The sequence below is a fragment of the Thalassophryne amazonica genome, chromosome 8 (genome assembly GCF_902500255.1).
Source record: "Thalassophryne amazonica chromosome 8, fThaAma1.1, whole genome shotgun sequence".
Taxonomy (NCBI): domain Eukaryota; kingdom Metazoa; phylum Chordata; class Actinopteri; order Batrachoidiformes; family Batrachoididae; genus Thalassophryne; species Thalassophryne amazonica.
In genome coordinates this window covers 29833602-29851438 of record NC_047110.1, presented here as the reverse complement: position 1 = coordinate 29851438, position 17837 = coordinate 29833602, and the positions used below count along the sequence as shown (strand labels likewise).

Sequence of the window (17837 nt, the reverse complement as noted above, 5' to 3'; positions counted from 1 at the left end):
TGTGAAATGTTTTAGCGTCCCACCTTTTTTTTTTTTAAATATGCTGCAGGCCTGAAATGGAGGAATGGATGTATATTAACAAATACAATTAAGTTGACTACACAAAACATGAAATATCTTGGGTTCATACTGTCTGCAATGAAAGAAGTCAAAGATTACGTACGAATCATTGTTTTTTGTTTGTGTTTTTGCATTTTCCATATCATCCTAACTTTTTCTTGTTTGGGGTTGCATTTGCAGAAACAGGTTTTTCAAAGATCTGATTTAACATTTTGTTAGGAATGCAAGATTCACCATGGGAATGGTCAAACACAAAAGCCAACCACTACTCAGATCTTTGTATTCAATGAGCCAAGAACAGATTTTGGTCATAAAAGACTGTCCAAAGGTTCCGTTTGCTCCAGATGAACTTTTTTGTTGTTGTTGTTGTGAATATAGGAGCACATTTTGAATTGTAACCTGAATGAATCAGAGCCTTGGCCCCATTCACCATGATTGACAATCGCTAATTAAGCAGAACAGAATTTATACAAACCTAAGTGTCACTGGGTTCATTCTGTAATTGTGGCTGAGTGTCAAAGTAGACAAATGTGAGATTTAGATGTAGAAGAAGACTAAGAGGACATGATCTCCTTCTGTATCTCATTAACCTTTGAGGCAAGAGAGCAGAATTTTTTTCTTTCTTAAATTATTCAGGAATGTCAAGTTTGAATTAACTGAATATTTTCCTTGAAGATGACTGGAAATTCTTTCTTTGAACTGACATCCCAATAAAACCACCTCTCGCTCAGCATCAATATATTTGGATATGTGTAGGAGATAAACGTAACTGTGCTGCACTAGACTTTACTTTTTTTTTGCTGCTCTACTTCTTACTACTATACTTTTTTGCTGCTACTATTACCAACGCCCAGTGTTCAGTTTGTTCTAGAGGTGGGCGATACCGGGAATTTTGGTATTGATCCGATACCAAGTAAATACCGGCCCAGTATTGCCGATATCAATACTGATACTTTTTCATATTTAAGCTTCATAGATCCAAAGGATCCAAAAGACCTAGGATAGAATTTCACCAAACATTGTACTTGGCAACAAAATACTTTATTATCACAATCAACATTTTTGTTAAAAAATATCACTCAACACAACTTAAAACAAAATCTGAGGTAGAGGGCTGACAAACCACAATACAAGGGTGCACTGCTACCTGTTGTGTGACACAGTGCAGCGCTGCTCTTACAGACAGACAGTAGACTTTGATGAATCTGCATGCGCAGCAGTCAGTGCGTGCGGGAGAGAAAAAAGCTTGAGTATCTTTTTACATGAGGATCATTCAATATCAATACCAGCACTGGTATCGATATTACGATATTAGGATCGATCCGCCCACCTCTAGTTTGTTCTATTTGCACCTTTTGTTTACATTATATACATACATCTTTGTACATATTTACTGTTTTTTTTTAGCCATTGATTGGCAAGAGTTTCTGAAACAACTCTATCTATCTATCTATCTATCTATCTATCATACTATCTATCTATCTATCTATCTATCTATCTATCTATCTCTATTCTATCTATCTATCTATCTATCTATCTATCATCTATCTATCTATCTATCTCTATCTTATCTATCTATATCTATCTATCCTATCTATCTATCTATCTATCTATCTATTATCTCTATCTCTATCTATCACAATGTAAACAGGTGAATATCTGTCTTTCAACATATGAAGATGCAATGCAGAGGGAAATAATTTCTTGCCAAACCAGAATACACATCCACTCCAAAACTTTCCTTGGTAAGTAGTTTAGGAGTCAAACGTTTGAAAAGTGATTTGTAGAGGTACCGTATGTTCTGCCTACTATAGTTCATGGAAATAGAATTTGAGAGTTAACACAGATGACGCTGACTGCTATTACAGTAAGATAAGGAACAATTTCCACTGAGTACTGTAGAACATCTGTGGAGGACACTGTGTCATATATAACAAATTCAGTCTGTGTGTGTGTGGTGTGTGTGTGTGTGTGGTGTGTGTGTGTGTTGTGGGTGTGTGTGTGTTGTGTGTGTGTGTGTGTAGCAGTGCAGGGCTGTGCTGAAGGCTGGTTAGAGTTCATGGGCAGCTGTTACCTCCACTTTCTGGAGAGAGACACCTGGTCTGAGGCCGAGCAGCGCTGTCAGAGCTTGATGCTCACCTAGTCAGCATCACCTCCCAGGAAGAGCAGCAGTTTGTAAATTGTGAGTAACCTTGCACATCCAATATAGTTGTCATGTTCACATTACCATGCATTCAAGTGTTCATACATGGGAAGCCAGTGCGGGGTCACATCTACTGGCTGACTTTCATAGACCCAGCGGTGTGACTTTTATGGAGATATCAAGGTACTGTATAAACCAGGGCCTGTATCCACGAAGCAGCCTAAGGCTAAAAATAGCTCCTATGATGTTATTCTAAGAAAAAGCTTAGAATTCCTTGAATTCTTAGACATTTCTCAGAATTTTCCCTTGGTAAGATGAAAGTTGTCCACAAAGCACCTTAGGCCTTAAGAGAACTCCTGAGGTGCCAAAGTGGAAAGAGTAGTGAGGAGGACTTTTCGCCTTTGGCTGCTTCGTGGAAATATGTGCAAATGCAAAAATAAGCATGTTGATTTCCATTCCATGCATTGTCCACATTGCTTTGATGAATGCCATTTGGGTGAGTGTGCACACACAAAGTGCGCAAAACAGCAAGAGAGAATATTATACAAAATTAATAGATAAGAATAATGGAAACACAAAGGGAATGAGGAATATATTGAATACTATTATTAAGAGCAAAGGTAATCTTGATAACTACCCAAAATATTTTATTGAAAATGGAAATGAAATAATATGGAGGAGGCAGCAATAACTTTAATAGATTTTTTTCTGTTAGTTCTGATTTGGCTGCAAAAATCCCTGAACTGAAGAAGGGAGAAAGGCAGCTAGGACAGCCAATAGAAAGAAATCCTCACTCGATAGTTCTCCAACCAGTGGATGAATTGAAATTATAGGTGTTGTTAGAAAATTTAAAAATAAAATGTCAACAGACTACAATGATTTGGATATACCCTGATAAAGATGTAATTAATTTAATTTTAAAACCATTCACATTTTCAATTATCATTAATCACAGGTACGGTTCCAAACAGTATGAAGATTGCCAAGGTCATACCACTGTTTAAATCTGGCGATAAGCCAAACCTGACCTCATCTGTAGAGATGTGGAAAAACAAGCCACAGCAAGAATCATCACCCTTCACCCTCTTCTTAACAAGTAGGCACGGAAATGAGACCTGAATGCTTGAACCCACACAGTAAGTGGATGCAGTGGCTCTGTTATGCTGTGGGGAGAATTTGCCGAGCATTGTTTAGTCCCACATGTTCTCTTAGAGGTAAGAATCCCTGCAAATCAAAACCAAATTGAGTCTCAATTGTCAAACTTATCCTCCTCCAGGATGACAGTGCCATCCATTCACCCGTCCATCCATTCATCCAAACAAGGAGATATGGAACTCTACATATCATCCAGTAGAGTTCCATAGATGCCAGGCACACTGAAGCTGTTCTGGCAGCATGACGTGGCCCCAGCACCTGACTAAGACACTTTAGGGTGTTTTTTTCCATCTAGTTTGTCACCCATCTGTGCCTTCAAGCAGACAGAGAAGTATACTGTACATAAACAAAAGACTAAAAAAGGACAGTTATATTAGTCACATTAGGGGAAAAGTCAGTTAGTCAAATGCAACTTTCTTCTTCATTAGTTTTAAAACAAATGGAAAACCATTAGAGATGAATGAATCATACTTACCCCTCTCCGCCTGGATCTATTTTAGTTTCCTGGGCTGAAAAACAGAGGGGCTTTCATTTCTCAGCCAGCATGTACGGTGTTTCCACACCATGTTGGAGACTTCTGACGTCTTATTTCCACTTTAGCTAATGTGGCTGACGTAAGAACAAAACAAGCTTGATATTCTGGATATCATGGAATATGAATGTAACCATACAGGAGTTAGAAAAAAAAAAACAGTGTGTCATGCAGACGTAGATGAAGGAATAAACCTCTCATTCATTTTAACACTGACTCACTCATTCACACAAATGTGTACGTATGTCGTAAATAAAAAGCTGTAGTTTGGACAGTTTTACAATTCTACTCTAAAATCATTGTACTTAGCTTAGGTTATGCTGATACTTTGTTTGTGAGTCTGTTGCAGATTGGTTACCAACACCTCTAATTGGTATATCCAAGTCAAGGACACTCGGTTTAATTACCATATTCCCCAGTGTACAAGTCCTGGCTTTTTTACTAGTTTGGAAGGTCCTGCGACCCATGCTGTGGTGTGACTACCAAAATATCACTTTCATTGTTAATAAGCATAACTAATTACTACTTATATAGGAGTCTCCCAGGATTCAAAGCATTAAACAAAACAAAACCTCAAGTATATAAAAGTTATAAAAAATAATACAATGTGCACTTCAACAATGCACAAAAATTCCACATTACAGAGCTGACAATACAGGAAAAAAAGGTGCAACTTATACTCTAGTGCAACTTATACTTTGGTGTATGGGTTTTTCCTCTTTGAGGCATTTTTTTAACAGGTGCGACTCATACTCTGGAAAATATGGTAATGTAAAAAGACAAACTATGAGGTTCTGAATCTGCTATTCAAATATACACAACAACACAACCAGAATTCACAACAAAGATAATCTTGTCGAATTAAAACAAATCAAATTGGGCTGTCTCACAAGACACAATTGGATAGTTTGGATAGATCCCAAGTCATTTTTCCATTAGACATTACAGGCATATTTAATCGAAAAAGGGATAACTAGACTCATTCCAAATCAGATTTTAATTTGAATGGAACAAAGAAATGTGAGAAAATTGTCCTTCATTTGGGGAGTTTTAGAATTAGTGACATAAATTATTATACAAAAACACAATAACTTTGTACACCTGGCAACACTGGCGAGATTTGTGTAAATTTTCCACAGAAGAAAAACTTATGTTTTGTGTAAGATGTTGTGATTACATGTTTCCGCATATATGTAGGTAGTACTCTACCAGTCAAAGTAAGTCCAATATTTGCATGTTTTTCAGGTAACAATGAACCCCATGCTTCTGCTGTGTGTGTCCTTACCCCTCATTGTGGCAACAACATCATTTGAAGATCATGATGGTAAGTGTTCACTGACTGTAGAAATAACATGTTTTAAGATTTCTTTAAATGCATTTACTGTTGGAAGCCTCTCTTGATCAATCTGAACACACTAAGAAAAACAAATCATGCCATAATATACAAGCATGCATCAAACCAATTATTCAGTTTTTTCCGCCCTCACCCACCACTCATTGATCGTGTCACAGGTTGTATTCCGCTCTCCGTTAAGGTAATTCAATTTGATGCAGATGCCCTGCGATAGGCTGGCATCCTGTCCAGGATGTATTCCGCCTCATGCCCTATGACTGCTGGGATAGGCTCCAACCTCCTCCCCCCCCCCCCCCAAACCCCCATGTGACCCTTAATTTTAATTGTAGTAAGCAGGCATAGAAAATGGATGGATGGAAATAGTATGCTGTTGGACAAGTTGACCATTTTTGCCTTTTTTATTTTTTTGCTATTTTCAAACGCTCTATTGCAAAATTCCCACCAAGTCACAGAAATTCATTATTGACAAAAAAAATGTCATTTGCTGTGTAAAAAACCAAGAAGCTCTAACTGGACTTTCATAATTTAATTTAAGTTGGCCCATAAATCAATCTCACAAACTGATTCTAATCAGAGGAGCCTTGAGTTCTGTGGAACTGACTTTGTTGAATGATCACTTTGAGAGACTCAGATGAGGAGTATCACTTTCATTGTGAGGGAACTTCAGCTATGGCCATGTGGCACATTTCTCTGGCCATGCAGGTCCCTGAGGAACCCAGTGGCTGCAGAAGGCCAAGGGGATGCTCATGTTTCGCCTGAATGTGACAGATGTCTACTGGGGACAGACTGGTGGTCTGTCTGGGTTGTTGCCATCCAGTGTGACATCCAGGACCACCTTGGTTGCCATCAAAGATGGTTCCATATTGTGGTGGTACAGAGAATGCACACACAGAACTGACCTGTCCTGACCATACATCAAAGCTCACATAATTTTGATCAGTGATTTAAGGCTTTCACAACAGCGACTCTGGGCCATATCTGAATACACTGGACACCAAATCCTACAGCGTGAACACTATATTCAAGAACAGATCAACAAATTGTCCCTGGCTCCACTTGAAAAGGTACTCTCAAGTCCAGCTCATGTGTACTTGGGACAGTTTCCACATGGTGTGAAAGCAAACTGTACCAAAACAAGGAACTGGACTGGCATTTAATATGTGAGGTAATTACTGTGCGAGAGTCTTGGTCAAACATGGCAGTGAAAGAATCTCTGTTCTGCTAAAGAAATTAAATGCTTTCTGCAAATTTGGGCTGACAAAAGCAAGCATTCACAACTGGACGTTGCAAGCAACAAATATCTCAGATTTTTGGAATAATTCAAGAATATTTACATGTGCAGCACATGGGTTCACAACACATGTTGCATAATGATGTGGTGTGATGGTGAAAGTGTACTCATGTACAGAAAATTACACTGTAATGACATGGCCCATAGGGGGCATAGTCAGGCATGGTGCAAAGCAAATGTACCTAATGTGAAAACACCCTAATGCTGCATTCACATGTCGGTGGCAGAAAAACTGTTACAGTTTGTTGTTGTCTACAGCAGCAGATTACAGGTGATGATCTGAGGTAGGGTCATCTATCAATGCTAACAACATGGACGATAATTTGCTTAATTGAAAGATATAACAGAGTTTTAGCATTTTGCACCGCTTTATAATTAAAACAGGAAGCCTGGGCTTTGATGACAACTTAAAAAAAAATAATAATAAAAAAACTGTTTAAAGTTATCAATTAATTCCTGTCTGTAATATCACAAATTCTTCATGTTGCATTATTTCAAACCTTGTGACTCTGCGCACTTAAATAATCCTCTTGCTGTCCATTTTTACAAACAACATTCGATTTGTCGTTGTCATTGTGGTAAGAGCCAAAAGTTGAAAATTTGTAACTTTTGATGGTAAGTGTCATCACAGTACAAGGCTGCCACTCTCACAGCTGGAGGTGGTGGAATTTTTCTGTCAACCTCTCAATGAAAACAATCCGATTTTCTGTGTGCCACTTTCAACCAACATGTGAACGCATCATTATTCAGAAGATTAATTATGCTATTGTAGTATGTATTATCCTGCTCTGTCATTAAACAAATGAACTAAGGGATTAAATTTGACTGATTTTTGTCATAGACTTGGATGGCACACTACATGTCAGCATTCCAATGGATATGCCTCTTCAGCCTCTCCTTGGTGGCAAGGTAGTGGTGCCATGCTACTTCCAGGACAACACTGTTAATGACCCTGGGGCCCCAACTATTGCTCCACTCTCTCATCGCATCAAGTGGTCATATGTCACCAAGGAAAATGTCACCACAATCCTAGTAGCATCTGAGGGAAAGGTTCACGTGGAAACTGAGTATTTGGACAGAGTTACAATGGTCAACTACCCACTGGTACCCACTGATGCTACCATGGAGATGACAGAGTTGAGATCCAAAGATTCTGGCACCTACCGCTGTGAAGTGATGCATGGGATTGAAGATAATTATGACTCTGTGGATGTCCAGGTGCAAGGTATGGGAGAGAAACACAATCTAAATCTATTTTGTCAAGTCACAGCAAAACTAAGCCATTGCTGGTAAAATAAACAAAAATAAAAATACTGCCAATACTTTTTTCAGGTACAATGACTCTCACCATTTGTGTCTGAGGTTGATAGAAATCATTTGTTAAAAAAAAAAAAAAAAAACTAGTGCAGTGCCCGTAGGACATTTGTATTCCTATAAAAATTTGGGAGCTTAAGTAGTTTTCTCATGGATGGTCATATGAGGCTGTGTTTGAAGGTGGGATGTAGAAAGAGGTGTACTTATGTTTCATTGTATTATTATTTAAATACAGTATTTCATATTGTTAGAAAAAATCAGTTATATGAAAATAAAAGGATTCCTATTAAACAGGTTATTGGAAGAGAGTTTTGTTTTGCACACACAAGTTGTCAATAACTAATAATAATAGTGATTTGCACCAATTGTTTTCTCATATCTACCATATCAACATAGTCAAAAAAGGTCAAGCATCATCATTAAAATTGGCACTAGCTACCACTTGAAAGATATTCTGTCATCTTCCTGGTCACTTTCTGTGTCTCAAAGGTATCGTGTTCCACTACCGAGCCATTTCTACCCGCTATACCCTTACATTTGAGAAGGCCAAAGCAGCCTGTATCCAGAACAGTGCCACCATTGCCACTCCAGCCCAGCTCCAGGCCGCCTATGATGATGGATACCACCAATGTGATGCTGGATGGCTGTCCGATCAGACCGTTCGGTAGTATCTAAATCTGTTCCACATTTAAATTGTTTACCCTAAATTTTATTCATTTCATAAATTTTAAACAAACTCATTCCGGACAGGTTATTGAAATTAACATCACATCTGTCATTTTACAAAGTGAAAATATTGCCTATATTATTAGTTTTAAAGTAATGCACTAATTTTGAATGTTTTAGCGTTAGACACACATGCCGCAATGCATTATGGGTAAATTATTTTCTGACATGAGTGGTTGGTTGGTCAGTATAACACACAACTTACTGAAAGTGTGGTAGGTTTTACAAATAAATCTGTATTTGTAAATATGTAATTTTTTCAATTTGTAAAAAAAAAGGCAATTTGAATCAAAATAAACACTGCCATCTACTTATGGCAGTATGAACAGTTATCAACCACTGACATCAGGAAACTAATGTTCCCATAATGCATTGCAGCATGTGTCTAAGCGCTAAAACCTTCAAAATTAATACATTACTTTAACACTAAAACATATAGCTGATATTTTCACTTTGTAAAACAACAGATGTGATGTTCATTTCAATAACTTGTTTGGAATGAGTTTGTTTAAAATTTTAAACATAAGTCAAAAGTGTCTGCCTGTACATGACTTGTGTGTAATGCCATGGTATGAAGAGAAATTATCTTTTTTTCTCTCCCGTGCGCTTCCATACTCTCTGGTAGTCAGCTCTTCTCTGCCTGCAGAAGACAGATAGAGCTGTACCACTCATAGCTGTCTGTCTGCTACAAAACATGCAACAGGCAGGCACTAAAATCTTTGCTTTCAGACTTCACAAATGTTTTAACTGTTAAGCCTTATTCACTATGCCTACAAAAATATGTTAACATTATTGAAACTAAATTTATTGGATGCTAATTGGTCCACTGGTGGTTTCAAAGTTATCTGAAAAGCTAATCTGCTAATGAAAATGTTAGCTTCGAAAATTAGCGATTAGTGGATTAGCGGAACTATGTCCACCACTGCATATGTTACACAATGATATTATGTGATATTATGTTCTATCAATGTAACACAGTGCTGCATTACGGTAATGCAGGAGAATCACAGTAACACATGACAATACTGTGTGTCTCTGTCAGAGCTTCACTATGCTGCAAAGGTTGTCCTATCTGTAGTCAATGCAGAGCTTTGTACTGAGAGAGATATAAATGTGTAATGATGCCATGTTTTATTGAACACTCAAAATGCTATTGCGTACACACAATGTACAATTAGTTTTTACATTTAACCCTTTAATTTCCTCACATTTTTCAACAAAATGTAATAGGTAACAATATACTCTGAACATTAACGGGTTAATTAGTTTGTTCACAAATTGTCTGTGCTGTGCCAGTTGAGTGTGCAGAGACAATTGAGATACAGAAGGGCACCCAGTGTGACATACATTGTTATTGGGTGTTTATGTGGATAATAACAAACATGGAAATAAATTTATGCCCCCGAGCAGATTTAGTTGGTCATTGAAAAATGTGCAGCTAAGCCAGCACCTGGCCTTTACAAATTTCTTGGTTGCATGCACTACCAAAATTGTTTAAGTATTTAAATTATGCACATGAATTAATCAAACCATGAGAATGATTTGTATGTTGTGCACACAGAATAGCATTTCTTTTATTTTTTGTTTTGCTCTCTAAACTCTGGGGCTGCTTAGTTGGGTCCTGAACGCTATGTGAACTGGCAGAGGATAGAGAGGAGAGAGATGTGATCCTGGTCCATTCAAGGTGCAGAGTGGGTTTTTTTTTTCATTTGTTTTGGCTGCTTCCATCCATTCAACAGCAAAAATATCTCCACCTCAGTCATATTTGTTATGGAAGTCTGATGGACTTGTAACACTGGTGGAGGGGTGAGGATGCCATTACTTCTATGTCGTCAAGCCCTAGTGCGTGTGTGTGTGTGTGTGTGTGTGTGAGTGTGAATGCAGCATGATTTAAAACAAATGTTGTTACTTATCTGTCCATCTGCTAACTTCTTTTAAGGTACCCCATCCATGTTCCGCGTGAACCTTGCTATGGAGACAAGGAGAACTTCCCTGGTGTAAGAACCTATGGAGTTAGAGATGTTAATGAGACTTACGATGTCTACTGTTTTGCTGAGAAAATGTCAGGTATTCTATTCCAGCAAAAATGTGGAACAAACTGCATTCTCATGCACTGTACTTTGAATGATCAACATATCAGTAGAGAGAAACTTTAATCTGACTGTGTTCTTCCTTCCACCTTTCTGCTTCCAGGCACTGTTTTCTACTCTACATCTGTAGTAAAGTTTACTTTCTATGAAGCAGCAGATCAATGTGCAAAGCTTGGTGCCCGTCTTGCCACTACTGGAGAGCTCTACTTGGCCTGGAAGGCTGGCATGAATGTGTGTAATGCTGGCTGGCTGGCAGACAGGAGTGTACGCTACCCCATCAACATTGCCAGACCTCAGTGTGGAGGGGACTTTTAGGAGTGAGGACGGTCTACCTGTTCCAAAACCAGACAGGATACCCGTACCCAGACTCTCGCTACGACGCTATCTGCTTCCAAGGTAAACCTGTAAAAGCTGAAAAGACACATAAAAAAATATAAATAATACTTGCATATAGTGAGTGGTACTCCTCTGCAATGTTTAGCCATTGTTCAAGTTTATTCAGCATTCTTTAAAGCCTATATCAAATTTAAAAGTTATTTGGTGGATTTCTATGTATATTTACATATTGTATCAACATTTGTTAACAAAATATATATGTGCATTAATATGAGAAGATTATTGTAAATGAAATGCCTTAAAGTTATATCATTTTAAATGTTGTTTAGTTCAGTTAAATTAAAATAAGTATTCATTAACATTAAATCATTAATGGAGTGGAATAATGGAACCATAAGTGAATAATAGGTTGAATTCAAATGTTTGAAGCCTTTTTTTTTTAGAAATTGTGAAGTTTGCTAATTTATACATATTTTTAGTTTTTTTTTAAATGTTGACAATAATTTCTAAAAAGCAGTACTTTTAATACCTTTAATTTGCTTGCAGTTTGCAGTGAATGATGTAGTTATAAAGACTGTTGAATGTTGTAGGTGCCACTGCAACTTAAATATAATGCTTTAGTGCAGGCTTTTGAAAGCAAAAACCTTACGTCGATAGGTTTTAAACTTAGCAATTACTGGTACTGTTGCCAAATAATTAATCCCAGTTTATATATTTACACTAATGTCTGTAAGAAGTGTTTTAAGTTAGCATTTGCTAATGATTTATCACATGCTGCATGGTAACGCTGTTGTTTTGAAGTAGATTTCTCTTTAATTATATTTTAAGGCACAGCCATTTTCATTCAATTCAATTTCAATTCAATTTTTCAATTTATTTTCATTTATATAGCACCAAATCACAACAGAGTTGCCTCAATGCACTTCACACAGGTGAGGTCTAACCTTGCCAACCCCAGAGCAACAGTGAAAATGGAAAAACTCCCTCTGAGGAAGAAACCTCAAGCAGACCAGACTCAAAGGGGTGACCCTCTGCTTGGGCCTTGCTACAGACATAAATTACAGAACAATTCACAGACAAATATACAAGAAATGCTATTGGCGCACAGGATAGGAGGATTGCCAACACGCATACAACTCCCATCTCTGGATGGAGCTGCACCTTAAACAGAGAGAAAAAACAGAATCAGGCATCAGAAAGACAAAAAATACTGTATAATTTGCCAGCATTAAACAACAAGAAAAACAGAGAATACTACAACCGGAATCACCGGCCTCGGAGGATGTTCATTCAGTTGTTTAATTTTGTAGAAAAAAAGCAGATCACAGACATGACACAAAACTAAAGTCATTTCAAATGGCAACTTTCTGGCTTTAAGAAACACTATAAGAAATCAAGAAAAAAAGATTGTGGCAGTCAGTAACGGTTACCTTTTTAGACCAAGCAGAGGAAAAAATATGGACTCACTCAATTCTGAGGAATAAATTATGGAATCACCCTGTAAATTTTCATCCCCAAAACTAACACCTGCATCAAATCACATCTGCTTGTTAGTCTGCATCTATAAAGGAGTGATCACACCTTGGAGAGCTGTTGCACCAAGTGGACTGACATGAATCATGGCTCCAACACAGAGATGTCAGTTGAAACAAAGGAGATTATCAAACTCTTAAAAGAGGGTAAATCATCACGCAATGTTGCAAAAGATGTTGGTTGTTCACAGTCAGCTGTGTCTAAACTCTGGACCAAATACAAACAACATGGGAAGGTTGTTAAAGGCAAACATACTGGTAGACCAAGGAAGACATCAAAGCGTCAAGACAGAAAACTTAAAGCAATATGTCTCAAAAATCAAAAAATGTACAACAAAACAAATGAGGAACGAATGGGAGGAAACTGGAGTCAACGTCTGTGACCGAACTGTAAGAAACTGCCTAAAGGAAATGGGATTTACATACAGAAAAGCTAAACGAAAGCCATCATTAACACCTAAACAGAAAAAACAAGGTTACAATGGGCTAAGGAAAAGCATTCGTGGACTGTGGATGACTGGATGAAAGTCATATTCAGTGATGAATCTCGAATCTGCATTGGGCAAGGTGATGATGCTGGAACTTTTGTTTGGTGCCGTTCCAATGAGATTTATAAAGATGACTGCCTGAAGACAACATGTACATTTCCACAGTCATTGATGATATGATGGGTGCATGTCAGGTAAAGGCACTGGGGAGATGGCTGTCATTACATCATCAATAAATGCACAAGTTTACGTTGATATTTTGGACACTTTTCTGATGTTTAAGGATGATGAAATCATTTTTCAAGAAGATAATGCATCTTGCCATAGAGCAAAAACTGTGAAAACATTCCTTGCAAAAAGACACATAGGGTCAATTTCATGACATAGGGTTAATGTCAACAAGCAGATCTGATTTGATGCAGGTGTTAGTTTTGGGGATGGAAATTTACAGGGTGATTCCATAATTTATTCCTCAGAATTGAGTGAGTCCATATTTTTTTCCTCTGCTTGGTCTAAAAAAGTAACCGTTACTGACTGCCACAATCTTTTTTTCTTGATTTCTTATAGTGTTTCTTAAAGCCAGAAAGTTGCCATTTGAAATGACTTTAGTTTTGTGTCATGTCTGTGATCTGCTTTTTTCTACAAAAATAAACAACAAAATGAACATCCTCCGAGGCCGGTGATTCCATAATTTTTGCCAGGGGTTGTAGGTGATTGTCAGCCACTAGCCCTAAACTTCACTAAAAAACCCATAATTTAGGTAAAGTTGAGGCCGCAGCCCGCTCCAGTTTCATACTTGGTTATTCTGTAGCTAGTAGGCATGTAAATCTCATCACTGACACACAATTCGATACACACCTCGATACACTACCAGTAATATGATACATATAGCGATACATGATGATGCGATTCACCCCTGTTCCCGATTCGATGCGATCTAATATGTATTTGATGGTGATTCAATTCTTCACAATGCCATACAATGCGATCTGGTGTTACGATTAGGGATGGATACTGATGAAATTTTATCGATATCGATGCCATTATTGATTCCGCTTACCGATCCAATTCTTTACTGATTCCGTTATTAGTACCTCTTGTGAATTTTCTGTTTACTAAAAATAGGCTTTACAGGTTTTCTATGTCAACAACATTTATTGAGTTTTAAAGTAAATAAATATGAAATGGTCACTGGATCCTTGATCTCTGGATATAAATAAAATCTTTACATGATGGATCCTTGATCTCTGGACAGAAATAGAAATACACAAAATCTGTAGGTTTTGTCAAAAGCATTTCCTCTCAGATATTATTGATGCAAATGTAACTCCACAGCTGAGCTCTTCAGCCGGCTGCACGTCAGGATGTAATTCATAAGAAACAGCGGACGTCTCATTTTGGGGAGAAAACAGGTTTGGTTGGTTGTAGTTTGTTTGTATTATAACGTTTGGAAAGAGGTGTCATTTGTTTTAAAACGGCGATTCGCTCTGAAGTTATTACAGACCAAAATTTGCGCGGCTCTTTGGAGCTGTGCACTTAGTCCCACACAACAGAGCACATTATTATTATTATTGTTATTATATTATTATTTCCTTTACCTGATGGACAACTTCAGGCTGAGCTCCTCACACCAGCTGGTGCTCACGTCAGAGAACCATCACGTGAAACTCCGGTGTGGAATGGAGGATGATTCTCGTTTCTTGCCCGCAACAACACAAGAGTCCCAGTTTATGACTTTAATCCACACAAAGCTGACTCACGACATCTTTAAATGGCTTTGAAAGGAGTCAGTGAAGACATTGCGGACCTGCCACTGGAAGCAAAGCAGGGAACCAGCGAATAGAGGGTCGAAGCACTGCTTCGTTGCCTCATGCAGCCCACTGCATCTGCAATTAATGTAGAGAAATGATTATTTCCCGATAAACTCCCTCAAAAACAACTGCAGCTCCGGTGTCCAGAACTGAAGGATCGATAAGGGAATTGTTAAGCAAAAAAAGCTGTTGATGTCACCATTTTTATTGTGGTAGAAATGTGCTTTCTGGCTTCTGTCCGTGGTGCATTCAATGTGCATCGGGAAAAAATTGATGCAAGCAGGCAGCGAGTGATGCAACCCGATTCCACCAGTCAAATGAATTGATGCACTCGCATCGCGCACGTTTGGATCTAGATACTGATTCACATTAACTTAGCTACTTTGTTAGCCCACCTTCTAGCCAGAGAGAGAGAGAGAGTTTGTTTTTACCATGGTAATCTAACACATTGTTTCCCAGTCCAGTGCAGTTTGGATTCCGAGGACCAGGATTGGAAAACACTGATCTAACATCATGCGGCAAAATACGAACAGTCTGAAAACTTTTAACACTATTTGAGATCATTAACTATCATGACAACGCCATAACTCGTCAAATTTTCTGAGCTGATCATTTTGATTTGATAAGCTCCTTTGATGAATTGCTTCAAACCTTATTTCTTTTCCTAGTGATTCCAAACCATGGAAATATTACTCCTTGCTTTCTGTGGGATTTCCAGATTTCACAGTAACTCACTAAATTGGCTCAACAATCATGTTTCTCAATCTTGTCTCTCAAACAGCATATGTGGACAGACGTTCTGTGCCCATGAGAACTACACCCTTTCCTGATATCATGCCCATCACGCCCGGCCCTGTGGGCTTCCCCACACTCACTATCACTTCTGCCGGTGAGGAAGTCAAAAAAGCAGACGTGGACATTCTTTCTCTACTGCCTATCCCATCCAGTGTGACGGACTTGGATGTTGCTATGGCTCCCACAGGTAACCAGTTTAAATTATGTGAATGATACCAAAGGTTTTTGGGACAAATATTTTTAAAATATAACTAAATGTAAATTTTATGAAATGTTTAGATACATTTATGTACATTTAAGGCTTAATTTAAGTCAGCACAGTTCCAATTAAAGGAAATAAAATTTTCACATCTGCTCCTTCCTTCCCAAAAGGTGTGGTGTTCCACTACCGGCCAATCACGGGTCGGTACACTTTGACCTTTCTGGAGTCTATTGAGGCATGTGAGAGCATTGGGGCAGTCATCGCCAGCCCCCAGCAGCTGCAGGCGGCCTATGAGGACGGTTTACACCAATGTGATGCTGGCTGGCTCCGTGACCAGTCTGTCAGGTGGGTCAGAGGCTAAATAATACATTCTATGTCAGGGGTGGACAATCATGTGCCATGAAGGGCCGAGACACTGCAGGTTTTCCTTGCAACCAATCACCTCAGCAGGTGACTTCATTGATGACCAGGTGTTTATGTTCAGGGGAGAACCCACCTCCTTTCAACATGAAGGAGCAGCGGTTCTACTCCAAGCTCCTCATGGATGACTGAGCTTCTCACCCTATCTCTAAGGGAGACCTCAGCCACCCTCCTGAGGAAATCCATTTCTGCCACTTGTACCTGCGATCTAGTTCTTTCATGACCCAGTCCTCATGATCATAGGTGAGAGTAGGAACGAAGATTGACCAGTAGATCGAGAGCTCCGCTTTTTCGCTCAACTCCCTTTTGGCTCAACTCCGTCACACAGTACGGTAGAACGACTGCTATACCACACCTGCTGTGCCGATTCTCCGACCAATCTCATGCTACATTATTAGAAATGTTTCTACAACATTTTACTAGCATTATTAGTTCCTTTGATATATTGACAAGTCATTTTTAGTTGAGGTAAATTTAATAATATATAATTATAGTCTCACTGTCTTTCTTACTCCAAATTTCTTCCAGTGACTAGACTATGACTTTAGGTAATGTTACCAGAATGTTCTGGGAATGTCTGGATGAAACATATTTTTAGTGGACTTAGTTGACTAATGAGAACAGAACAACAGAGACATGTGACAACTCAAAAAACACAAGAAGACTGAAAGACTAAAACAGACAGACATCAGACAGAAGTGGAAATAAGATGTAACTATGAAACATACCCAAAGACATATCACCAAAAGACAGAGCAGATAACAAAATGCAAAAACCATTAAGGAACTCAAGGGTAAGTGTAGCCTTGGCAAAACTGACATAAAACTCAAAAGAAACAGGAAGGTAATCAAAACACAACCAACAACACGAACTACAATAATCAAAAACCAAATCCAAGTACCAGAGGTTTAAAACTCCTGCTTCAGAAAGTAAGAACCCTCCCATGTGTTGCTTCTACCTGTGAACCTAAAACAGGTGATCTCAATAATTAGCTCATCCACCTGCCTGAAGAGTTGAACTAATTACAATCAGCTGGTAACAAATAACGTGGCTGGACTTTTACTTTCTGAAGCTGGAGTTTTACACCTCTGCCAAGTACACACATAAATAAGACACTTGGAACTCAAAAAGGGAGATGGAGTGCAAAACATGAAAAACCAAACACGTAATGATACTACAGGAGCAAAAGGACATAAGGGGGCATGAACTTGAGACCAGGGGAACATCAGGACCACACAAACAGCAGACAGATCACATAGACACAGGGAGTGACAACAATGTAGTACAAACACATAGATCCAAACACAGACACAACAGGACAGGACACACCCACAACAGTTAAACCATATATATAGGAAGATGTTCCTGAACAAGCTAAATTTATTATTGATCATTTCAGATGATGATGGAATATAATGAACATTTTTTTGTGATAGAATTCAGAGAATGCTTTTTGATGATACAGGCAGACAGATAGATAGACAGATAGATAGGTGGAAGAAGACATCAAAAGCAATACTCTTTTCACTCATGGTAATGACAACAACACTCAACTAAACTGACTAAACAAACTGAACTACAAAAACAC

The 17837-nt window shown here is 38.4% G+C and overlaps 1 protein-coding gene across 1 annotated transcript in view; it reads left to right on the top strand.

The window, feature by feature from the left end:
• The window catches only part of acanb (aggrecan b), a 114213-nt gene that overhangs the window by 49777 nt on the left and 46599 nt on the right, over positions 1 to 17837 (top strand). The window contains 10 exon segments of the mRNA XM_034175450.1: positions 2085 to 2180; positions 3959 to 3972; positions 5136 to 5214; positions 7377 to 7760; positions 8339 to 8513; positions 10515 to 10642; positions 10769 to 10966; positions 10969 to 11061; positions 15614 to 15814; positions 16000 to 16174. Coding sequence (XP_034031341.1) covers positions 2085 to 2180; positions 3959 to 3972; positions 5136 to 5214; positions 7377 to 7760; positions 8339 to 8513; positions 10515 to 10642; positions 10769 to 10966; positions 10969 to 11061; positions 15614 to 15814; positions 16000 to 16174 — 1543 coding nt within the window.